At 65.7% G+C, this 22,728-nt stretch overlaps 9 protein-coding genes and 2 pseudogenes across 9 annotated transcripts; 5 read left to right on the top strand and 6 right to left on the bottom strand.

Moving 5' to 3' along the window:
• Window positions 1-1,227: 1,227 nt before the first annotated feature.
• Window positions 1,228-1,810, bottom strand: LOC136788178 (feather keratin 4-like; annotated as a pseudogene).
• LOC136788176 (scale keratin-like) lies at window positions 1,606-3,147 on the top strand. Its single transcript, XM_066986260.1, has 2 exons — window positions 1,606-2,519; window positions 2,761-3,147. Exon 2 carries the CDS (start codon window positions 2,782-2,784, stop codon window positions 3,145-3,147), a length of 366 nt encoding a protein of 121 aa, XP_066842361.1. The 5' UTR covers window positions 1,606-2,519; window positions 2,761-2,781.
• A 2,167-nt stretch (window positions 3,148-5,314) lies between these two features.
• LOC136788177 (scale keratin-like) lies at window positions 5,315-5,968 on the bottom strand. Its single transcript, XM_066986261.1, has one exon. The coding sequence runs from the start codon at window positions 5,678-5,680 to the stop codon at window positions 5,315-5,317; it is 366 nt and encodes a 121-aa protein (XP_066842362.1). The 5' UTR covers window positions 5,681-5,968.
• A 136-nt stretch (window positions 5,969-6,104) lies between these two features.
• LOC136788192 (scale keratin-like) lies at window positions 6,105-7,234 on the top strand. Its single transcript, XM_066986278.1, has 2 exons — window positions 6,105-6,606; window positions 6,848-7,234. The coding sequence occupies exon 2, from the start codon at window positions 6,869-6,871 to the stop codon at window positions 7,232-7,234; it is 366 nt and encodes a 121-aa protein (XP_066842379.1). The 5' UTR covers window positions 6,105-6,606; window positions 6,848-6,868.
• A 1,708-nt stretch (window positions 7,235-8,942) lies between these two features.
• On the bottom strand, window positions 8,943-9,982 carry LOC136788194 (scale keratin-like). Its single transcript, XM_066986280.1, has 2 exons — window positions 9,897-9,982; window positions 8,943-9,781 (listed from the first exon to the last, which is right to left on the bottom strand). Exon 2 carries the CDS (start codon window positions 9,758-9,760, stop codon window positions 9,395-9,397), a length of 366 nt encoding a protein of 121 aa, XP_066842381.1. The 5' UTR covers window positions 9,761-9,781; window positions 9,897-9,982; the 3' UTR covers window positions 8,943-9,394.
• A 657-nt stretch (window positions 9,983-10,639) lies between these two features.
• On the top strand, window positions 10,640-11,556 carry LOC136788193 (scale keratin-like). The gene is made up of 2 exons (XM_066986279.1): window positions 10,640-10,686; window positions 10,928-11,556. Exon 2 carries the CDS (start codon window positions 10,949-10,951, stop codon window positions 11,312-11,314), a length of 366 nt encoding a protein of 121 aa, XP_066842380.1. The 5' UTR covers window positions 10,640-10,686; window positions 10,928-10,948; the 3' UTR covers window positions 11,315-11,556.
• A 1,918-nt stretch (window positions 11,557-13,474) lies between these two features.
• On the bottom strand, window positions 13,475-14,057 carry LOC136788131 (feather keratin 4-like; annotated as a pseudogene).
• LOC125180259 (scale keratin-like) lies at window positions 13,704-15,679 on the top strand. The gene is made up of 2 exons (XM_048049330.2): window positions 13,704-14,766; window positions 15,008-15,679. The coding sequence occupies exon 2, from the start codon at window positions 15,029-15,031 to the stop codon at window positions 15,392-15,394; it is 366 nt and encodes a 121-aa protein (XP_047905287.2). The 5' UTR covers window positions 13,704-14,766; window positions 15,008-15,028; the 3' UTR covers window positions 15,395-15,679.
• A 1,874-nt stretch (window positions 15,680-17,553) lies between these two features.
• Window positions 17,554-18,150, bottom strand: LOC136788128 (scale keratin-like). Its single transcript, XM_066986112.1, has 2 exons — window positions 18,057-18,150; window positions 17,554-17,941 (listed from the first exon to the last, which is right to left on the bottom strand). Exon 2 carries the CDS (start codon window positions 17,918-17,920, stop codon window positions 17,555-17,557), a length of 366 nt encoding a protein of 121 aa, XP_066842213.1. The 5' UTR covers window positions 17,921-17,941; window positions 18,057-18,150; the 3' UTR covers window position 17,554.
• Window positions 18,151-18,674: 524 nt separating this feature from the next.
• Window positions 18,675-19,474, top strand: LOC136788130 (scale keratin-like). The gene is made up of 2 exons (XM_066986114.1): window positions 18,675-18,846; window positions 19,088-19,474. The coding sequence occupies exon 2, from the start codon at window positions 19,109-19,111 to the stop codon at window positions 19,472-19,474; it is 366 nt and encodes a 121-aa protein (XP_066842215.1). The 5' UTR covers window positions 18,675-18,846; window positions 19,088-19,108.
• Window positions 19,475-21,634: 2,160 nt separating this feature from the next.
• On the bottom strand, window positions 21,635-22,224 carry LOC136788129 (scale keratin-like). Its single transcript, XM_066986113.1, has 2 exons — window positions 22,137-22,224; window positions 21,635-22,021 (listed from the first exon to the last, which is right to left on the bottom strand). The coding sequence occupies exon 2, from the start codon at window positions 21,998-22,000 to the stop codon at window positions 21,635-21,637; it is 366 nt and encodes a 121-aa protein (XP_066842214.1). The 5' UTR covers window positions 22,001-22,021; window positions 22,137-22,224.
• Window positions 22,225-22,728: the final 504 nt, after the last annotated feature.

The raw sequence follows: 22,728 nt of genomic DNA, 5'->3' as shown, positions 1-22,728 counted from the left end.
CGTCCTTCCTGCCAGGCAGCAGCAGATCCAGCCTGGGTGCCACTTCGGACTTCCTGCAGCTTTGCTTTATACCCAACACCTCTCCTGCTCTCTGCCCTGACCCAGCAGCACCATAAAAAAGGCCCTCTATGCCATGACTACTCCCCTCACCCCTTGTGACCCAACAGGGCCCTGGGCCTCTCAACACCAGCATTTGCCCCCCCGGAGACTCTGCTACTGGCTTAATGCCAGGGCCAGCAGGAGGCTTGCCTGGGAAGAGGTGTCACCTCAGCCTGGGGCCACAAAGGGGGAGACAGAAGGGGAGGGGGCGACCCATGCTCAGCGCCCTTACGTCTTATGGCTGCTGCTAACCCTATTGCCAATGATCAGGAGCAGGGGGGAGCGCTCACGGCCCCAAGGCACGTTGCTGGCTCCTGCTCCACTGGGCGGCCACCAGCCCCAGGGCCATTTCTGCAAGGCTGCCCTCCAGCAAGGGACCGGCCATGCTCTCACCGCGTGCAGCGCTCAGCCATCCCTGCTCTCCGGCCTCTTCCTCTGCGCTTCTTGCCAGAGACGGTGCCTCGCTTCTGCGGAGCAGCGCCACTTGGCAGAGCTGGTCACGCTCCCGGGCAGAGAAGGCCAGGCAAAGCAGAACTGCCAGCACCTCTCCTGCTCTCTGCCCTAATGGCCTGGGCCTCTCAGCACCAGCATTTGCCCTCCCCCGGAGCCTCCGCTACGCCCCCCCACCGCTGCTTTCCTGACTCGGAACACAGAGAGAGGAAGAGAGAGACAGAAGTGGATGCAGGAAACCTTTATTGTGCCCAGCACGGCAGGAGAAGTGGACAGAGAGCAGGGGCAGGAGCCAGCGAGGCTGGCTGCGGCGTGTCGGGGGGGCAGAGGATCTTTTCCAGAGCGTGGCTTCTGGTTGCGCAAGCCCCGGCGGTGCGGCAGTGCAGCTCGGGAGGACTTGGCCCATGGGCCCCACAGGCCTTGAAGGGTCCTGCTCTTGCCGCAGAGAGCAGGAAGGGGGAAGGGAGAGGGGGAGAGCAGAGGGCAAACCGGGCACAAGGCCCTGGCTGTGGAGGAAATAGGATGCAGCAGAGGGCGGGAGAGGCCAAAGGGGCCGGCACTGCCGTTGCCCAGGCCTTGGCTGGGGCTGCAGATGCTCAGCGCTCCTCAGCACCCCGTGCCCACGAGGTCAGCCATGCGTCGGGGCAGCTGGCAGGGGGTGTGGGGCAGGGCCTGGCATTAGCAGGGCCCACAGGTGTCCCACAGCTTCTTGCTGTAGCGCGGCAAGAGGTAGGGGCTGCAGGCGGGAGAAGCATAGGGCCTGCCAAAGGTGCAGAGGCCCCCCGAGCCCTGGGTGGCCCCCGCGCCGTAGAGGCCCCCCAGCCCCAGGGAGCCCCCAAAGGCGGGTGCCCCGGAGGAGCCCACCACGGCTTGCTGGGGGAAGGAGCTGAGGATGGGGCCGGGGAAGGTGACGACGACAGGGGGTGGCTGGATGAAGGCCGTCGAGTCGGGGCACTGCCGCGCGCACAGCTCGTTGCAGCTCTCAGCGATGGGCTGGGGGATGGCGACACTGGTTTTTGGCGGGCACAGGTCGTAGCAAGCCATCTTGAGGGACTGGACGGTGCTCTGCAAGAGGGCACAGAGTGCGATGCGAGGGAGCAGTAGAGGGCAGCTGCCCAGGCCGAGGCGTAGGGGCCAGGGGCAGGAGCCGGGGGAGGAGGAGAAGCGCTCGCAGACTTACCCTGTTCCCCAAGCAGAAGGTGGCCAGAGCAGTGCTTGCGAGAGCCCCGCACAGGCCGAGCTTTTATCCAGGCCCCGCCATTGCGCAGCGCCCGCTGGGCCAATGGGCAGAGGCGACACTCCCTCCTGCCGAGGCCAGGCTGTCCTGCTCCTGCCCTCCCTGAGTCAGCATCCCCTGTCCGGACCAGCACAGGCCCCTTTGCTGGCTTCCCTCCCCTTTCCGCTTGGCGGGCCAAATGCGTGGTGCTGAGCAGGCAGTGCCCGAGAGGAGCGCCTTTGATTTGGCGTTTCGTCACCTCGCCCCTCTGGAGATAACAACTCCAGTGCGTACGTCATGGAGGCGCTGGCGTGTGGCTGCTTCTTGCCCAGCGCCGCGACCCCGCTCTGCCCTGGGGCTCTCCACAGCGGGCACGGGGCCGCCCCGAGACCAAGCCCCTGGGGAAGAGCTGTGGCACTCAGGGTGCTGGCAGCCCGCCTTTGTCACGCTCCCTGCCCTCTTAGGCACGCAGGGGATGAGACGGCAGCGGGGCTAATTTGCCCATTAGGTGAGGGCTGGCGAGCGTCCGAGCGGGGTAATTGCAGGGGCTGAGGGAGCGGGTGGGGGCTGGTGAGGAACAGGCGTCAGCACAACAGCCCCGTGGCGTGCAGGGAGGAGTGCGGGGCTCGGCCACCATGGGCCACGTGCCCCCAGCGCGGCCAGCTCCTCCCCGCACTCGCCAGCCCCCATAAAAGCGTGGTCCTGGGCAAGCGCTGGCATCCGCTGCTCCTGCCTGGCTCTGCTCGGGAAAAGGGTGGGTGGTGGGGCCTCCTCGGGCAGGGTCCGGCGTGGGGCTCCCTGGCCACGGGAGCCCTGCCGGAGGCGCTGTGGGCAGAGGGGCTCTGTGGGGGCAGGCGAGGGCGGTGGGCACACGGGGAGCAGGCGTGGAGAGCCGGGGCGGGCTGAGGAGGGAGCCCTCTGGCTGGGGCATGGGCCCTGCTCTGCCAGGGCATCTCCTCACTCACAGCACCGGCCCTGGGGGCTTTGCATTGCAGGCTCAGCTCTCTCACACCAAGATGGCTTGCAACGACCTGTACCCGCCGAAAACCAGCGTCGCCGTCCCCCAGCCCATCGCTGAGAGCTGCAACGAGCTGTGCGCGCGGCAGTGCCCCGACTCGACGGCCTTCATCCAGCCACCCCCTGTCGTCGTCACCTTCCCCGGCCCCATCCTCAGCTCCTTCCCCCAGCAAGCCGTGGTGGGCTCCTCCGGGGCACCCGCCTTTGGGGGCTCCTTGGGGCTGGGGGGCCTCTACGGCGCGGGGGCCACCCAGGGCTCGGGGGGTCTCTGTACCTTTGGCAGGCCCTACGCCTCTCCCGCCTGCAGCCCCTACCTCTTGCCGCGCTACAGCAAGAAGCTGTGGGACACCTGTGGGCCCTGCTAAAGCCAGGCCCGTGCCACCTCTTCTCCTCCTCGTCCTTCCTCCTCCTCTTCACAGACATGTGACTCCTCCAGTGCTGTCCCCCAGGGCCCTTTCTTGGCCCTGTGCCGGCCACCGCCTGGGAGAAGCCTGAAGGAAGAACGCCTCTCTGGAAGCCCCAGGCACCACCTGCCTGTCTGGGCCTTGCTCGCGTCTCTGTGCTTGTGTCCTTTCCTGCCTTGACAATAAAGCAAGCCTGCATCCAATGCCTGCCTCTCTGCCTTTCCTTTCCAGGCCCCGCGGGGGCTCCAGGGCTCCCTCCCCCTGCACATGGCCCCTTCGATCTCCCAGCCCCCCGAAGAGCCGGGACGCCCTGGCAAAAGGCCCTGGCAGCCCTGACTCCCACACTGAGGGCTGCAGTCCATTTCCCAGGGCCCTGCCTGAAAGCAGCCTGCTCCCCGGCTCCAGCAGGGCTGCCTCCAGCCGCTCCATACAAGGTCCTGAAACAGAGGGGAACCCCGAGCGAGGATCAGCAGCACGCCAACTGCCGCCTCCACGCAGTGCGACCTGAACGAAGCCTAAGCCTAGTCCAAACCACTTCCCTGCCCAGCCCGTTCCTGGGCTTACACACTCCCTTAGCTGAAGAAAGAGCTTCTCCCTAAGAGCCAACCTGAACTTCTCCCAGGGCACCGTTCAGCTCTGAGCTTTTCCCTCACAGCCCAGCAGTGAGCAGAGCTTATCTTTAGCAGGCAATTTCTATACAATTAGCAGAGCTTGCAGTCAAACCAAACTTCTAGGAACCAGCTCGGCTTCCTTGTCATCTAGGATTCTTGCATTTCCTAGACAGATCAGTCACGCGGACCCTCTGCCAAATCCTTACTGAACACCACCACACCACCACCACAGGCTAGAGCCAGTCTTGACCGGAAAGAACTCACTCTACTCAAAGGAAGAAGACAACGCTGCAGGCAGCCCTGAGCACCGAGGGAGCAGAGGCTTCTTCCAGCCAGCCAGCCAGCCAGCCAGCAGCAGCAGCTCCAGCCTGAGTGCCACTTGGGGCTTGCTGCCGCTTCGTTTTATAGCCAGAGCTCCCTGAGCTGTGCCACTTCCCTCTTCCTTAACGGGCGTCACCACACCCAAGGATCCAACACGTGGGCTTTGTGCTAACACTGATGGGCTTAATCCCAAGGCCAGCAGGAGGCTTGCCTGGGAAGAGGTGTCACCTCAGCCTGGGGCCACAAAGGGGGAGACAGAAGGGGAGGGGGCGACCCATGCTCAGCGCCCTTACGTCTTATGGCTGCTGCTAACCCTATTGCCAATGATCAGGAGCAGGGGGGAGCGCTCACGGCCCCAAGGCACGTTGCTGGCTCCTGCTCCACTGGGCGGCCACCAGCCCCAGGGCCATTTCTGCAAGGCTGCCCTCCAGCAAGGGACCGGCCATGCTCTCACCGCGTGCAGCGCTCAGCCATCCCTGCTCTCCGGCCTCTTCCTCTGCGCTTCTTGCCAGAGACGGTGCCTCGCTTCTGCGGAGCAGCGCCACTTGGCAGAGCTGGTCACGCTCCCGGGCAGAGAAGGCCAGGCAAAGCAGAACTGCCAGCACCTCTCCTGCTCTCTGCCCTAATGGCCTGGGCCTCTCAGCACCAGCATTTGCCCTCCCCCGGAGCCTCCGCTACGCCCCCCCACCGCTGCTTTCCTGACTCGGAACACAGAGAGAGGAAGAGAGAGACAGAAGTGGATGCAGGAAACCTTTATTGTGCCCAGCACGGCAGGAGAAGTGGACAGAGAGCAGGGGCAGGAGCCAGCGAGGCTGGCTGCGGCGTGTCGGGGGGGCAGAGGATCTTTTCCAGAGCGTGGCTTCTGGTTGCGCAAGCCCCGGCGGTGCGGCAGTGCGGCTCGGGAGGACTTGGCCCATGGGCCCATGGGCACAGGGTCCTTGAAGGGTCCTGCTCTTGCCGCAGAGAGCAGGAAGGGGGAAGGGAGAGGGGGAGAGCAGAGGGCAAACCGGGCACAAGGCCCTGGCTGTGGAGGAAATAGGATGCAGCAGAGGGCGGGAGAGGCCAAAGGGGCCGGCACTGCCGTTGCCCAGGCCTTGGCTGGGGCTGCAGATGCTCAGCGCTCCTCAGCACCCCGTGCCCACGAGGTCAGCCATGCGTCGGGGCAGCTGGCAGGGGGTGTGGGGCAGGGCCTGGCATTAGCAGGGCCCACAGGTGTCCCACAGCTTCTTGCTGTAGCGCGGCAAGAGGTAGGGGCTGCAGGCGGGAGAAGCATAGGGCCTGCCAAAGGTGCAGAGGCCCCCCGAGCCCTGGGTGGCCCCCGCGCCGTAGAGGCCCCCCAGCCCCAGGGAGCCCCCAAAGGCGGGTGCCCCGGAGGAGCCCACCACGGCTTGCTGGGGGAAGGAGCTGAGGATGGGGCCAGGGAAGGTGACGACGACAGGGGGTGGCTGGATGAAGGCCGTCGAGTCGGGGCACTGCCGCGCGCACAGCTCGTTACAGCTCTCAGCGATGGGCTGGGGGATGGCGACACTGGTTTTTGGCGGGCACAGGTCGTAGCAAGCCATCTTGCGGGACTGGACGGTGCTCTGCAAGAGGGCACAGAGTGCGATGCGAGGGAGCAGTAGAGGGCAGCTGCCCAGGCCGAGGCGTAGGGGCCAGGGGCAGGAGCCGGGGGAGGAGGAGAAGCGCTCGCAGACTTACCCTGTTCCCCAAGCAGAAGGTGGCCAGAGCAGTGCTTGCGAGAGCCCCGCACAGGCCGAGCTTTTATCCAGGCCCCGCCACTGCGCAGCGCCCGCTGGGCCAATGGGCAGAGGCGGCACTCCCTCCTGCCGAGGCCAGGCTGTCCTGCTCCTGCCCTCCCTGAGTCAGCATCCCCTGTCCGGACCAGCACAGGCCCCTTTGCTGGCTGCCCTCCCCTTTCCGCTTGGCGGGCCAAATGCGTGGTGCTGAGCAGGCAGTGCCCGAGAGGAGCGCCTTTGATTTGGCGTTTCGTCACCTCGCTCCTCTGGAGATAACAACTCCAGTGCGTACGTCATGGAGGCGCTGGCGTGTGGCTGCTTCTTGCCCAGCGCCGCGACCCCGCTCTGCCCTGGGGCTCTCCACAGCGGGCACGGGGCCGCCCCGAGACCAAGCCCCTGGGGAAGAGCTGTGGCACTCAGGGTGCTGGCAGCCCGCCTTTGTCACGCTCCCTGCCCTCTTAGGCACGCAGGGGATGAGACGGCAGCGGGGCTAATTTGCCCATTAGGTGAGGGCTGGCGAGCGTCCGAGCGGGGTAATTGCAGGGGCTGAGGGAGCGGGTGGGGGCTGGTGAGGAACAGGCGTCAGCACAACAGCCCCGTGGCGTGCAGGGAGGAGTGCGGGGCTCGGCCACCATGGGCCACGTGCCCCCAGCGCGGCCAGCTCCTCCCCGCACTCGCCAGCCCCCATAAAAGCGTGGTCCTGGGCAAGCGCTGGCATCCGCTGCTCCTGCCTGGCTCTGCTCGGGAAAAGGGTGGGTGGTGGGGCCTCCTCGGGCAGGGTCCGGCGTGGGGCTCCCTGGCCACGGGAGCCCTGCCGGAGGCGCTGTGGGCAGAGGGGCTCTGTGGGGGCAGGCGAGGGCGGTGGGCACACGGGGAGCAGGCGTGGAGAGCCGGGGCGGGCTGAGGAGGGAGCCCTCTGGCTGGGGCATGGGCCCTGCTCTGCCAGGGCATCTCCTCACTCACAGCACCGGCCCTGGGGGCTTTGCATTGCAGGCTCAGCTCTCTCACACCAAGATGGCTTGCAACGACCTGTACCCGCCGAAAACCAGCGTCGCCGTCCCCCAGCCCATCGCTGAGAGCTGCAACGAGCTGTGCGCGCGGCAGTGCCCCGACTCGACGGCCTTCATCCAGCCACCCCCTGTCGTCGTCACCTTCCCCGGCCCCATCCTCAGCTCCTTCCCCCAGCAAGCCGTGGTGGGCTCCTCCGGGGCACCCGCCTTTGGGGGCTCCTTGGGGCTGGGGGGCCTCTACGGCGCGGGGGCCACCCAGGGCTCGGGGGGTCTCTGTACCTTTGGCAGGCCCTACGCCTCTCCCGCCTGCAGCCCCTACCTCTTGCCGCGCTACAGCAAGAAGCTGTGGGACACCTGTGGGCCCTGCTAAAGCCAGGCCCGTGCCACCTCTTCTCCTCCTCGTCCTTCCTCCTCCTCTTCACAGACATGTGACTCCTCCAGTGCTGTCCCCCAGGGCCCTTTCTTGGCCCTGTGCCGGCCACCGCCTGGGAGAAGCCTGAAGGAAGAACGCCTCTCTGGAAGCCCCAGGCACCACCTGCCTGTCTGGGCCTTGCTCGCGTCTCTGTGCTTGTGTCCTTTCCTGCCTTGACAATAAAGCAAGCCTGCATCCAATGCCTGCCTCTCTGCCTTTCCTTTCCAGGCCCCGCGGGGGCTCCAGGGCTCCCTCCCCCTGCACATGGCCCCTTCGATCTCCCAGCCCCCCGAAGAGCCGGGACGCCCTGGCAAAAGGCCCTGGCAGCCCTGACTCCCACACTGAGGGCTGCAGTCCATTTCCCAGGGCCCTGCCTGAAAGCAGCCTGCTCCCCGGCTCCAGCAGGGCTGCCTCCAGCCGCTCCATACAAGGTCCTGAAACAGAGGGGAACCCCGAGCGAGGATCAGCAGCACGCCAACTGCCGCCTCCACGCAGTGCGACCTGAACGAAGCCTAAGCCTAGTCCAAACCACTTCCCTGCCCAGCCCGTTCCTGGGCTTACACACTCCCTTAGCTGAAGAAAGAGCTTCTCCCTAAGAGCCAACCTGAACTTCTCCCAGGGCACCGTTCAGCTCTGAGCTTTTCCCTCACAGCCCAGCAGTGAGCAGAGCTTATCTTTAGCAGGCAATTTCTATACAATTAGCAGAGCTTGCAGTCAAACCAAACTTCTAGGAACCAGCTCGGCTTCCTTGTCATCTAGGATTCTTGCATTTCCTAGACAGATCAGTCACGCGGACCCTCTGCCAAATCCTTACTGAACACCACCACACCACCACCACAGGCTAGAGCCAGTCTTGACCGGAAAGAACTCACTCTACTCAAAGGAAGAAGACAACGCTGCAGGCAGCCCTGAGCACCGAGGGAGCAGAGGCTTCTTCCAGCCAGCCAGCCAGCCAGCCAGCAGCAGCAGCTCCAGCCTGAGTGCCACTTGGGGCTTGCTGCCGCTTCGTTTTATAGCCAGAGCTCCCTGAGCTGTGCCACTTCCCTCTTCCTTAACGGGCGTCACCACACCCAAGGATCCAACACGTGGGCTTTGTGCTAACACTGATGGGCTTAATCCCAAGGCCAGCAGGAGGCTTGCCTGGGAAGAGGTGTCACCTCAGCCTGGGGCCACAAAGGGGGAGACAGAAGGGGAGGGGGCGACCCATGCTCAGCGCCCTTACGTCTTATGGCTGCTGCTAACCCTATTGCCAATGATCAGGAGCAGGGGGGAGCGCTCACGGCCCCAAGGCACGTTGCTGGCTCCTGCTCCACTGGGCGGCCACCAGCCCCAGGGCCATTTCTGCAAGGCTGCCCTCCAGCAAGGGACCGGCCATGCTCTCACCGCGTGCAGCGCTCAGCCATCCCTGCTCTCCGGCCTCTTCCTCTGCGCTTCTTGCCAGAGACGGTGCCTCGCTTCTGCGGAGCAGCGCCACTTGGCAGAGCTGGTCACGCTCCCGGGCAGAGAAGGCCAGGCAAAGCAGAACTGCCAGCACCTCTCCTGCTCTCTGCCCTAATGGCCTGGGCCTCTCAGCACCAGCATTTGCCCTCCCCCGGAGCCTCCGCTACGCCCCCCCACCGCTGCTTTCCTGACTCGGAACACAGAGAGAGGAAGAGAGAGACAGAAGTGGATGCAGGAAACCTTTATTGTGCCCAGCACGGCAGGAGAAGTGGACAGAGAGCAGGGGCAGGAGCCAGCGAGGCTGGCTGCGGCGTGTCGGGGGGGCAGAGGATCTTTTCCAGAGCGTGGCTTCTGGTTGCGCAAGCCCCGGCGGTGCGGCAGTGCGGCTCGGGAGGACTTGGCCCATGGGCCCCACAGGCCTTGAAGGGTCCTGCTCTTGCCGCAGAGAGCAGGAAGGGGGAAGGGAGAGGGGGAGAGCAGAGGGCAAACCGGGCACAAGGCCCTGGCTGTGGAGGAAATAGGATGCAGCAGAGGGCGGGAGAGGCCAAAGGGGCCGGCACTGCCGTTGCCCAGGCCTTGTCTGGGGCTGCAGATGCTCAGCGCTCCTCAGCACCCCGTGCCCACGAGGTCAGCCATGCGTCGGGGCAGCTGGCAGGGGGTGTGGGGCAGGGCCTGGCATTAGCAGGGCCCACAGGTGTCCCACAGCTTCTTGCTGTAGCGCGGCAAGAGGTAGGGGCTGCAGGCGGGAGAAGCATAGGGCCTGCCAAAGGTGCAGAGGCCCCCCGAGCCCTGGGTGGCCCCCGCGCCGTAGAGGCCCCCCAGCCCCAGGGAGCCCCCAAAGGCGGGTGCCCCGGAGGAGCCCACCACGGCTTGCTGGGGGAAGGAGCTGAGGATGGGGCCGGGGAAGGTGACGACGACAGGGGGTGGCTGGATGAAGGCCGTCGAGTCGGGGCACTGCCGCGCGCACAGCTCGTTACAGCTCTCAGCGATGGGCTGGGGGATGGCGACGCTGGTTTTTGGCGGGCACAGGTCGTAGCAAGCCATCTTGCGGGACTGGACGGTGCTCTGCAAGAGGGCACAGAGTGCGATGCGAGGGAGCAGTAGAGGGCAGCTGCCCAGGCCGAGGCGTAGGGGCCAGGGGCAGGAGCCGGGGGAGGAGGAGAAGCGCTCGCAGACTTACCCTGTTCCCCAAGCAGAAGGTGGCCAGAGCAGTGCTTGCGAGAGCCCCGCACAGGCCGAGCTTTTATCCAGGCCCCGCCACTGCGCAGCGCCCGCTGGGCCAATGGGCAGAGGCGGCACTCCCTCCTGCCGAGGCCAGGCTGTCCTGCTCCTGCCCTCCCTGAGTCAGCATCCCCTGTCCGGACCAGCACAGGCCCCTTTGCTGGCTTCCCTCCCCTTTCCGCTTGGCGGGCCAAATGCGTGGTGCTGAGCAGGCAGTGCCCGAGAGGAGCGCCTTTGATTTGGCGTTTCGTCACCTCGCTCCTCTGGAGATAACAACTCCAGTGCGTACGTCATGGAGGCGCTGGCGTGTGGCTGCTTCTTGCCCAGCGCCGCGACCCCGCTCTGCCCTGGGGCTCTCCACAGCGGGCACGGGGCCGCCCCGAGACCAAGCCCCTGGGGAAGAGCTGTGGCACTCAGGGTGCTGGCAGCCCGCCTTTGTCACGCTCCCTGCCCTCTTAGGCACGCAGGGGATGAGACGGCAGCGGGGCTAATTTGCCCATTAGGTGAGGGCTGGCGAGCGTCCGAGCGGGGTAATTGCAGGGGCTGAGGGAGCGGGTGGGGGCTGGTGAGGAACAGGCGTCAGCACAACAGCCCCGTGGCATGCAGGGAGGAGTGCGGGGCTCGGCCACCATGGGCCACGTGCCCCCAGCGCGGCCAGCTCCTCCCCGCACTCGCCAGCCCCCATAAAAGCGTGGTCCTGGGCAAGCGCTGGCATCCGCTGCTCCTGCCTGGCTCTGCTCGGGAAAAGGGTGGGTGGTGGGGCCTCCTCGGGCAGGGTCCGGCGTGGGGCTCCCTGGCCACGGGAGCCCTGCCGGAGGCGCTGTGGGCAGAGGGGCTCTGTGGGGGCAGGCGAGGGCGGTGGGCACACGGGGAGCAGGCGTGGAGAGCCGGGGCGGGCTGAGGAGGGAGCCCTCTGGCTGGGGCATGGGCCCTGCTCTGCCAGGGCATCTCCTCACTCACAGCACCGGCCCTGGGGGCTTTGCATTGCAGGCTCAGCTCTCTCACACCAAGATGGCTTGCAACGACCTGTACCCGCCGAAAACCAGCGTCGCCGTCCCCCAGCCCATCGCTGAGAGCTGCAACGAGCTGTGCGCGCGGCAGTGCCCCGACTCGACGGCCTTCATCCAGCCACCCCCTGTCGTCGTCACCTTCCCCGGCCCCATCCTCAGCTCCTTCCCCCAGCAAGCCGTGGTGGGCTCCTCCGGGGCACCCGCCTTTGGGGGCTCCTTGGGGCTGGGGGGCCTCTACGGCGCGGGGGCCACCCAGGGCTCGGGGGGTCTCTGTACCTTTGGCAGGCCCTACGCCTCTCCCGCCTGCAGCCCCTATCTCTTGCCGCGCTACAGCAAGAAGCTGTGGGACACCTGTGGGCCCTGCTAAAGCCAGGCCCGTGCCACCTCTTCTCCTCCTCGTCCTTCCTCCTCCTCTTCACAGACATGTGACTCCTCCAGTGCTGCCCCCCAGGGCCCTTTCTTGGCCCTGTGCCGGCCACCGCCTGGGAGAAGCCTGAAGGAAGAACGCCTCTCTGGAAGCCCCAGGCACCACCTGCCTGTCTGGGCCTTGCTCGCGTCTCTGTGCTTGTGTCCTTTCCTGCCTTGACAATAAAGCAAGCCTGCATCCAATGTCTGCCTCTCTGCCTTTCCTTTCCAGGCCCCGCGGGGGCTCCAGGGCTCCCTCCCCCTGCACATGGCCCCTTCGATCTCCCAGCCCCCCGAAGAGCCGGGACGCCCTGGCAAAAGGCCCTGGCAGCCCTGACTCCCACACTGAGGGCTGCAGTCCATTTCCCAGGGCCCTGCCTGAAAGCAGCCTGCTCCCCGGCTCCAGCAGGGCTGCCTCCAGCCGCTCCATACAAGGTCCTGAAACAGAGGGGAACCCCGAGCGAGGATCAGCAGCACGCCAACTGCCGCCTCCACGCAGTGCGACCTGAACGAAGCCTAAGCCTAGTCCAAACCACTTCCCTGCCCAGCCCGTTCCTGGGCTTACACACTCCCTTAGCTGAAGAAAGAGCTTCTCCCTAAGAGCCAACCTGAACTTCTCCCAGGGCACCGTTCAGCTCTGAGCTTTTCCCTCACAGCCCAGCAGTGAGCAGAGCTTATCTTTAGCAGGCAATTTCTATACAATTAGCAGAGCTTGCAGTCAAACCAAACTTCTAGGAACCAGCTCGGCTTCCTTGTCATCTAGGATTCTTGCATTTCCTAGACAGATCAGTCACGCGGACCCTCTGCCAAATCCTTACTGAACACCACCACACCACCACCACAGGCTAGAGCCAGTCTTGACCGGAAAGAACTCACTCTACTCAAAGGAAGAAGACAACGCTGCAGGCAGCCCTGAGCACCGAGGGAGCAGAGGCTTCTTCCAGCCAGCCAGCCAGCCAGCCAGCAGCAGCAGCTCCAGCCTGAGTGCCACTTGGGGCTTGCTGCCGCTTCGTTTTATAGCCAGAGCTCCCTGAGCTGTGCCACTTCCCTCTTCCTTAACGGGCGTCACCACACCCAAGGATCCAACACGTGGGCTTTGTGCTAACACTGATGGGCTTAATCCCAAGGCCAGCAGGAGGCTTGCCTGGGAAGAGGTGTCACCTCAGCCTGGGGCCACAAAGGGGGAGACAGAAGGGGAGGGGGCGACCCATGCTCAGCGCCCTTACGTCTTATGGCTGCTGCTAACCCTATTGCCAATGATCAGGAGCAGGGGGGAGCGCTCACGGCCCCAAGGCACGTTGCTGGCTCCTGCTCCACTGGGCGGCCACCAGCCCCAGGGCCATTTCTGCAAGGCTGCCCTCCAGCAAGGGACCGGCCATGCTCTCACCGCGTGCAGCGCTCAGCCATCCCTGCTCTCCGGCCTCTTCCTCTGCGCTTCTTGCCAGAGACGGTGCCTCGCTTCTGCGGAGCAGCGCCACTTGGCAGAGCTGGTCACGCTCCCGGGCAGAGAAGGCCAGGCAAAGCAGAACTGCCAGCACCTCTCCTGCTCTCTGCCCTAATGGCCTGGGCCTCTCAGCACCAGCATTTGCCCTCCCCCGGAGCCTCCGCTACGCCCCCCCACCGCTGCTTTCCTGACTCGGAACACAGAGAGAGGAAGAGAGAGACAGAAGTGGATGCAGGAAACCTTTATTGTGCCCAGCACGGCAGGAGAAGTGGACAGAGAGCAGGGGCAGGAGCCAGCGAGGCTGGCTGCGGCGTGTCGGGGGGGCAGAGGATCTTTTCCAGAGCGTGGCTTCTGGTTGCGCAAGCCCCGGCGGTGCGGCAGTGCGGCTCGGGAGGACTTGGCCCATGGGCCCCACAGGCCTTGAAGGGTCCTGCTCTTGCCGCAGAGAGCAGGAAGGGGGAAGGGAGAGGGGGAGAGCAGAGGGCAAACCGGGCACAAGGCCCTGGCTGTGGAGGAAATAGGATGCAGCAGAGGGCGGGAGAGGCCAAAGGGGCCGGCACTGCCGTTGCCCAGGCCTTGGCTGGGGCTGCAGATGCTCAGCGCTCCTCAGCACCCCGTGCCCACGAGGTCAGCCATGCGTCGGGGCAGCTGGCAGGGGGTGTGGGGCAGGGCCTGGCATTAGCAGGGCCCACAGGTGTCCCACAGCTTCTTGCTGTAGCGCGGCAAGAGGTAGGGGCTGCAGGCGGGAGAAGCATAGGGCCTGCCAAAGGTGCAGAGGCCCCCCGAGCCCTGGGTGGCCCCCGCGCCGTAGAGGCCCCCCAGCCCCAGGGAGCCCCCAAAGGCGGGTGCCCCGGAGGAGCCCACCACGGCTTGCTGGGGGAAGGAGCTGAGGATGGGGCCGGGGAAGGTGACGACGACAGGGGGTGGCTGGATGAAGGCCGTCGAGTCGGGGCACTGCCGCGCGCACAGCTCGTTGCAGCTCTCAGCGATGGGCTGGGGGATGGCGACGCTGGTTTTTGGCGGGCACAGGTCGTAGCAAGCCATCTTGCGGGACTGGACGGTGCTCTGCAAGAGGGCACAGAGTGCGATGCGAGGGAGCAGTAGAGGGCAGCTGCCCAGGCCGAGGCGTAGGGGCCAGGGGCAGGAGCCGGGGGAGGAGGAGAAGCGCTCGCAGACTTACCCTGTTCCCCAAGCAGAAGGTGGCCAGAGCAGTGCTTGCGAGAGCCCCGCACAGGCCGAGCTTTTATCCAGGCCCCGCCATTGCGCAGCGCCCGCTGGGCCAATGGGCAGAGGCGACACTCCCTCCTGCCGAGGCCAGGCTGTCCTGCTCCTGCCCTCCCTGAGTCAGCATCCCCTGTCCGGACCAGCACAGGCCCCTTTGCTGGCTTCCCTCCCCTTTCCGCTTGGCGGGCCAAATGCGTGGTGCTGAGCAGGCAGTGCCCGAGAGGAGCGCCTTTGATTTGGCGTTTCGTCACCTCGCCCCTCTGGAGATAACAACTCCAGTGCGTACGTCATGGAGGCGCTGGCGTGTGGCTGCTTCTTGCCCAGCGCCGCGACCCCGCTCTGCCCTGGGGCTCTCCACAGCGGGCACGGGGCCGCCCCGAGACCAAGCCCCTGGGGAAGAGCTGTGGCACTCAGGGTGCTGGCAGCCCGCCTTTGTCACGCTCCCTGCCCTCTTAGGCACGCAGGGGATGAGACGGCAGCGGGGCTAATTTGCCCATTAGGTGAGGGCTGGCGAGCGTCCGAGCGGGGTAATTGCAGGGGCTGAGGGAGCGGGTGGGGGCTGGTGAGGAACAGGCGTCAGCACAACAGCCCCGTGGCGTGCAGGGAGGAGTGCGGGGCTCGGCCACCATGGGCCACGTGCCCCCAGCGCGGCCAGCTCCTCCCCGCACTCGCCAGCCCCCATAAAAGCGTGGTCCTGGGCAAGCGCTGGCATCCGCTGCTCCTGCCTGGCTCTGCTCGGGAAAAGGGTGGGTGGTGGGGCCTCCTCGGGCAGGGTCCGGCGTGGGGCTCCCTGGCCACGGGAGCCCTGCCGGAGGCGCTGTGGGCAGAGGGGCTCTGTGGGGGCAGGCGAGGGCCGCGGGCACACGGGGAGCAGGCGTGGAGAGCCGGGGCGGGCTGAGGAGGGAGCCCCCTGGCTGGGGCATGGGCCCTGCTCTGCCAGGGCATCTCCTCACTCACAGCACCGGCCCTGGGGGCTTTGCATTGCAGGCTCAGCTCTCTCACACCAAGATGGCTTGCAACGACCTGTACCCGCCGAAAACCAGCGTCGCCGTCCCCCAGCCCATCGCTGAGAGCTGCAACGAGCTGTGCGCGCGGCAGTGCCCCGACTCGACGGCCTTCATCCAGCCACCCCCTGTCGTCGTCACCTTCCCCGGCCCCATCCTCAGCTCCTTCCCCCAGCAAGCCGTGGTGGGCTCCTCCGGGGCACCCGCCTTTGGGGGCTCCCTGGGGCTGGGGGGCCTCTACGGCGCGGGGGCCACCCAGGGCTCGGGGGATCTCTGTACCTTTGGCAGGCCCTACGCCTCTCCCGCCTGCAGCCCCTACCTCTTGCCGCGCTACAGCAAGAAGCTGTGGGACACCTGTGGGCCCTGCTAAAGCCAGGCCCGTGCCACCTCTTCTCCTCCTCGTCCTTCCTCCTCCTCTTCACAGACATGTGACTCCTCCAGTGCTGCCCCCCAGGGCCCTTTCTTGGCCCTGTGCTGGCCACCGCCTGGGAGAAGCCTGAAGGAAGAACGCCTCTCTGGAAGCCCCAGGCACCACCTGCCTGTCTGGGCCTTGCTCGCGTCTCTGTGCTTGTGTCCTTTCCTGCCTTGACAATAAAGCAAGCCTGCATCCAATGCCTGCCTCTCTGCCTTTCCTTTCCAGGCCCCGCGGGGGCTCCAGGGCTCCCTCCCCCTGCACATGGCCCCTTCGATCTCCCAGCCCCCCGAAGAGCCGGGACGCCCTGGCAAAAGGCCCTGGCAGCCCTGACTCCCACACTGAGGGCTGCAGTCCATTTCCCAGGGCCCTGCCTGAAAGCAGCCTGCTCCCCGGCTCCAGCAGGGCTGCCTCCAGCCGCTCCATACAAGGTCCTGAAACAGAGGGGAACCCCGAGCGAGGATCAGCAGCACGCCAACTGCCGCCTCCACGCAGTGCGACCTGAACGAAGCCTAAGCCTAGTCCAAACCACTTCCCTGCCCAGCCCGTTCCTGGGCTTACACACTCCCTTAGCTGAAGAAAGAGCTTCTCCCTAAGAGCCAACCTGAACTTCTCCCAGGGCACCATTCAGCTCTGAGCTTTTCCCTCACAGCCCAGCAGTGAGCAGAGCTTATCTTTAGCAGGCAATTTCTATACAATTAGCAGAGCTTGCAGTCAAACCAAACTTCTAGGAACCAGCTCGGCTTCCTTGTCATCTAGGATTCTTGCATTTCCTAGACAGATCAGTCACGCGGACCCTCTGCCAAATCCTTACTGAACACCACCACACCACCACCACAGGCTAGAGCCAGTCTTGACCGGAAAGAACTCACTCTACTCAAAGGAAGAAGACAACGCTGCAGGCAGCCCTGAGCACCGAGGGAGCAGAGGCTTCTTCCAGCCAGCCAGCCAGCCAGCCAGCAGCAGCAGCTCCAGCCTGAGTGCCACTTGGGGCTTGCTGCCGCTTCGTTTTATAGCCAGAGCTCCCTGAGCTGTGCCACTTCCCTCTTCCTTAACGGGCGTCACCACACCCAAGGATCCAACACGTGGGCTTTGTGCTAACACTGATGGGCTTAATCCCAAGGCCAGCAGGAGGCTTGCCTGGGAAGAGGTGTCACCTCAGCCTGGGGCCACAAAGGGGGAGACAGAAGGGGAGGGGGCGACCCATGCTCAGCGCCCTTACGTCTTATGGCTGCTGCTAACCCTATTGCCAATGATCAGGAGCAGGGGGGAGCGCTCACGGCCCCAAGGCACGTTGCTGGCTCCTGCTCCACTGGGCGGCCACCAGCCCCAGGGCCATTTCTGCAAGGCTGCCCTCCAGCAAGGGACCGGCCATGCTCTCACCGCGTGCAGCGCTCAGCCATCCCTGCTCTCCGGCCTCTTCCTCTGCGCTTCTTGCCAGAGACGGTGCCTCGCTTCTGCGGAGCAGCGCCACTTGGCAGAGCTGGTCACGCTCCCGGGCAGAGAAGGCCAGGCAAAGCAGAACTGCCAGCACCTCTCCTGCTCTCTGCCCTAATGGCCTGGGCCTCTCAGCACCAGCATTTGCCCTCCCCCGGAGCCTCCGCTACGCCCCCCCACCGCTGCTTTCCTGACTCGGAACACAGAGAGAGGAAGAGAGAGACAGAAGTGGATGCAGGAAACCTTTATTGTGCCCAGCACGGCAGGAGAAGTGGACAGAGAGCAGGGGCAGGAGCCAGCGAGGCTGGCTGCGGCGTGTCGGGGGGGCAGAGGATCTTTTCCAGAGCGTGGCTTCTGGTTGCGCAAGCCCCGGCGGTGCGGCAGTGCGGCTCGGGAGGACTTGGCCCATGGGCCCCACAGGCCTTGAAGGGTCCTGCTCTTGCCGCAGAGAGCAGGAAGGGGGAAGGGAGAGGGGGAGAGCAGAGGGCAAACCGGGCACAAGGCCCTGGCTGTGGAGGAAATAGGATGCAGCAGAGGGCGGGAGAGGCCAAAGGGGCCGGCACTGCCGTTGCCCAGGCCTTGGCTGGGGCTGCAGATGCTCAGCGCTCCTCAGCACCCCGTGCCCACGAGGTCAGCCATGCGTCGGGGCAGCTGGCAGGGGGTGTGGGGCAGGGCCTGGCATTAGCAGGGCCCACAGGTGTCCCACAGCTTCTTGCTGTAGCGCGGCAAGAGGTAGGGGCTGCAGGCGGGAGAAGCATAGGGCCTGCCAAAGGTGCAGAGGCCCCCCGAGCCCTGGGTGGCCCCCGCGCCGTAGAGGCCCCCCAGCCCCAGGGAGCCCCCAAAGGCAGGTGCCCCGGAGGAGCCCACCACGGCTTGCTGGGGGAAGGAGCTGAGGATGGGGCCGGGGAAGGTGACGACGACAGGGGGTGGCTGGATGAAGGCCGTCGAGTCGGGGCACTGCCGCGCGCACAGCTCGTTACAGCTCTCAGCGATGGGCTGGGGGATGGCGACGCTGGTTTTTGGCGGGCACAGGTCGTAGCAAGCCATCTTGCGGGACTGGACGGTGCTCTGCAAGAGGGCACAGAGTGCGATGCGAGGGAGCAGTAGAGGGCAGCTGCCCAGGCCGAGGCGTAGGGGCCAGGGGCAGGAGCCGGGGGAGGAGGAGAAGCGCTCGCAGACTTACCCTGTTCCCCAAGCAGAAGGTGGCCAGAGCAGTGCTTGCGAGAGCCCCGCACAGGCCGAGCTTTTATCCAGGCCCCGCCATTGCGCAGCGCCCGCTGGGCCAATGGGCAGAGGCGACACTCCCTCCTGCCGAGGCCAGGCTGTCCTGCTCCTGCCCTCCCTGAGTCAGCATCCCCTGTCCGGACCAGCACAGGCCCCTTTGCTGGCTTCCCTCCCCTTTCCGCTTGGCGGGCCAAATGCGTGGTGCTGAGCAGGCAGTGCCCGAGAGGAGCGCCTTTGATTTGGCGTTTCGTCACCTCGCCCCTCTGGAGATAACAACTCCAGTGCGTACGTCATGGAGGCGCTGGCGTGTGGCTGCTTCTTGCCCAGCGCCGCGACCCCGCTCTGCCCTGGGGCTCTCCACAGCGGGCACGGGGCCGCCCCGAGACCAAGCCCCTGGGGAAGAGCTGTGGCACTCAGGGTGCTGGCAGCCCGCCTTTGTCACGCTCCCTGCCCTCTTAGGCACGCAGGGGATGAGACGGCAGCGGGGCTAATTTGCCCATTAGGTGAGGGCTGGCGAGCGTCCGAGCGGGGTAATTGCAGGGGCTGAGGGAGCGGGTGGGGGCTGGTGAGGAACAGGCGTCAGCACAACAGCCCCGTGGCGTGCAGGGAGGAGTGCGGGGCTCGGCCACCATGGGCCACGTGCCCCCAGCGCGGCCAGCTCCTCCCCGCACTCGCCAGCCCCCATAAAAGCGTGGTCCTGGGCAAGCGCTGGCATCCGCTGCTCCTGCCTGGCTCTGCTCGGGAAAAGGGTGGGTGGTGGGGCCTCCTCGGGCAGGGTCCGGCGTGGGGCTCCCTGGCCACGGGAGCCCTGCCGGAGGCGCTGTGGGCAGAGGGGCTCTGTGGGGGCAGGCGAGGGCCGCGGGCACACGGGGAGCAGGCGTGGAGAGCCGGGGCGGGCTGAGGAGGGAGCCCCCTGGCTGGGGCATGGGCCCTGCTCTGCCAGGGCATCTCCTCACTCACAGCACCGGCCCTGGGGGCTTTGCATTGCAGGCTCAGCTCTCTCACACCAAGATGGCTTGCAACGACCTGTACCCGCCGAAAACCAGCGTCGCCGTCCCCCAGCCCATCGCTGAGAGCTGCAACGAGCTGTGCGCGCGGCAGTGCCCCGACTCGACGGCCTTCATCCAGCCACCCCCTGTCGTCGTCACCTTCCCCGGCCCCATCCTCAGCTCCTTCCCCCAGCAAGCCGTGGTGGGCTCCTCCGGGGCACCCGCCTTTGGGGGCTCCCTGGGGCTGGGGGGCCTCTACGGCGCGGGGGCCACCCAGGGCTCGGGGGGTCTCTGTACCTTTGGCAGGCCCTACGCCTCTCCCGCCTGCAGCCCCTACCTCTTGCCGCGCTACAGCAAGAAGCTGTGGGACACCTGTGGGCCCTGCTAAAGCCAGGCCCGTGCCACCTCTTCTCCTCCTCGTCCTTCCTCCTCCTCTTCACAGACATGTGACTCCTCCAGTGCTGTCCCCCAGGGCCCTTTCTTGGCCCTGTGCCGGCCACCGCCTGGGAGAAGCCTGAAGGAAGAACGCCTCTCTGGAAGCCCCAGGCACCACCTGCCTGTCTGGGCCTTGCTCGCGTCTCTGTGCTTGTGTCCTTTCCTGCCTTGACAATAAAGCAAGCCTGCATCCAATGCCTGCCTCTCTGCCTTTCCTTTCCAGGCCCCGCGGGGGCTCCAGGGCTCCCTCCCCCTGCACATGGCCCCTTCGATCTCCCAGCCCCCCGAAGAGCCGGGACGCCCTGGCAAAAGGCCCTGGCAGCCCTGACTCCCACACTGAGGGCTGCAGTCCATTTCCCAGGGCCCTGCCTGAAAGCAGCCTGCTCCCCGGCTCCAGCAGGGCTGCCTCCAGCCGCTCCATACAAGGTCCTGAAACAGAGGGGAACCCCGAGCGAGGATCAGCAGCACGCCAACTGCCGCCTCCACGCAGTGCGACCTGAACGAAGCCTAAGCCTAGTCCAAACCACTTCCCTGCCCAGCCCGTTCCTGGGCTTACACACTCCCTTAGCTGAAGAAAGAGCTTCTCCCTAAGAGCCAACCTGAACTTCTCCCAGGGCACCGTTCAGCTCTGAGCTTTTCCCTCACAGCCCAGCAGTGAGCAGAGCTTATCTTTAGCAGGCAATTTCTATACAATTAGCAGAGCTTGCAGTCAAACCAAACTTCTAGGAACCAGCTCGGCTTCCTTGTCATCTAGGATTCTTGCATTTCCTAGACAGATCAGTCACGCGGACCCTCTGCCAAATCCTTACTGAACACCACCACACCACCACCACAGGCTAGAGCCAGTCTTGACCGGAAAGAACTCACTCTACTCAAAGGAAGAAGACAACGCTGCAGGCAGCCCTGAGCACCGAGGGAGCAGAGGCTTCTTCCAGCCAGCCAGCCAGCCAGCCAGCAGCAGCAGCTCCAGCCTGAGTGCCACTTGGGGCTTGCTGCCGCTTCGTTTTATAGCCAGTGCTCCCTGAGCTGGGCCACTTATCTCTTCCTTAACGGGCGTCACCACACCCAAGGATCCAACACGTGGGCTTTGTGCTAACACTGATGGGCTTAATCCCAAGGCCAGCAGGAGGCTTGCCTGGGAAGAGGTGTCACCTCAGCCTGGGGCCACAAAGGGGGAGACAGAAGGGGAGGGGGCGACCCATGCTAAGCGCCCTTACGTCTTATGGCTGCTGCTAACCCTATTGCCAATGATCAGGAGCAGGGGGGAGCGCTCACGGCCCCAAGGCACGTTGCTGGCTCCTGCTCCACTGGGCGGCCACCAGCCCCAGGGCCATTTCTGCAAGGCTGCCCTCCAGCAAGGGACCGGCCATGCTCTCACCGCATGCAGCGCTCAGCCATCCCTGCTCTCCGGCCTCTTCCTCTGCGCTTCTTGCCAGAGACGGTGCCTCGCTTCTGCGGAGCAGCGCCACTTGGCAGAGCTGGTCACGCTCCCGGGCAGAGAAGGCCAGGCAAAGCAGAACTGCCAGCACCTCTCCTGCTCTCTGCCCTAATGGCCTGGGCCTCTCAGCACCAGCATTTGCCCTCCCCCGGAGCCTCCGCTACGCCCCCCCACCGCTGCTTTCCTGACTCGGAACACAGAGAGAGGAAGAGAGAGACAGAAGTGGATGCAGGAAACCTTTATTGTGCCCAGCACGGCAGGAGAAGTGGACAGAGAGCAGGGGCAGGAGCCAGCGAGGCTGGCTGCGGCGTGTCGGGGGGGCAGAGGATCTTTTCCAGAGCGTGGCTTCTGGTTGCGCAAGCCCCGGCGGTGCGGCAGTGCGGCTCGGGAGGACTTGGCCCATGGGCCCCACAGGCCTTGAAGGGTCCTGCTCTTGCCGCAGAGAGCAGGAAGGGGGAAGGGAGAGGGGGAGAGCAGAGGGCAAACCGGGCACAAGGCCCTGGCTGTGGAGGAAATAGGATGCAGCAGAGGGCGGGAGAGGCCAAAGGGGCCGGCACTGCCGTTGCCCAGGCCTTGGCTGGGGCTGCAGATGCTCAGCGCTCCTCAGCACCCCGTGCCCACGAGGTCAGCCATGCGTCGGGGCAGCTGGCAGGGGGTGTGGGGCAGGGCCTGGCATTAGCAGGGCCCACAGGTGTCCCACAGCTTCTTGCTGTAGCGCGGCAAGAGGTAGGGGCTGCAGGCGGGAGAAGCATAGGGCCTGCCAAAGGTGCAGAGGCCCCCCGAGCCCTGGGTGGCCCCCGCGCCGTAGAGGCCCCCCAGCCCCAGGGAGCCCCCAAAGGCGGGTGCCCCGGAGGAGCCCACCACGGCTTGCTGGGGGAAGGAGCTGAGGATGGGGCCGGGGAAGGTGACGACGACAGGGGGTGGCTGGATGAAGGCCGTCGAGTCGGGGCACTGCCGCGCGCACAGCTCGTTACAGCTCTCAGCGATGGGCTGGGGGATGGCGACGCTGGTTTTTGGCGGGCACAGGTCGTAGCAAGCCATCTTGCGGGACTGGACGGTGCTCTGCAAGAGGGCACAGAGTGCGATGCGAGGGAGCAGTAGAGGGCAGCTGCCCAGGCCGAGGCGTAGGGGCCAGGGGCAGGAGCCGGGGGAGGAGGAGAAGCGCTCGCAGACTTACCCTGTTCCCCAAGCAGAAGGTGGCCAGAGCAGTGCTTGCGAGAGCCCCGCACAGGCCGAGCTTTTATCCAGGCCCCGCCATTGCGCAGCGCCCGCTGGGCCAATGGGCAGAGGCGACACTCCCTCCTGCCGAGGCCAGGCTGTCCTGCTCCTGCCCTCCCTGAGTCAGCATCCCCTGTCCGGACCAGCACAGGCCCCTTTGCTGGCTTCCCTCCCCTTTCCGCTTGGCGGGCCAAATGCGTGGTGCTGAGCAGGCAGTGCCCGAGAGGAGCGCCTTTGATTTGGCGTTTCGTCACCTCGCTCCTCTGGAGATAACAACTCCAGTGCGTACGTCATGGAGGCGCTGGCGTGTGGCTGCTTCTTGCCCAGCGCCGCGACCCCGCTCTGCCCTGGGGCTCTCCACAGCGGGCACGGGGCCGCCCCGAGACCAAGCCCCTGGGGAAGAACTGTGGCACTCAGGGTGCTGGCAGCCCGCCTTTGTCACACTCACTGCCCTCTTAGGCACGCAGGGGATGAGACGGCAGCGGGGCTAATTTGCCCATTAGGTGAGGGCTGGCGAGCGTCCGAGCGGAGTAATTGCAGGGGCTGAGGGA

This window comes from Anser cygnoides, chromosome 33, assembly GCF_040182565.1.
Source record: "Anser cygnoides isolate HZ-2024a breed goose chromosome 33, Taihu_goose_T2T_genome, whole genome shotgun sequence".
Lineage (NCBI taxonomy): Eukaryota > Metazoa > Chordata > Aves > Anseriformes > Anatidae > Anser > Anser cygnoides.
This window is presented reverse-complemented; position numbering and strand designations above follow the sequence as displayed.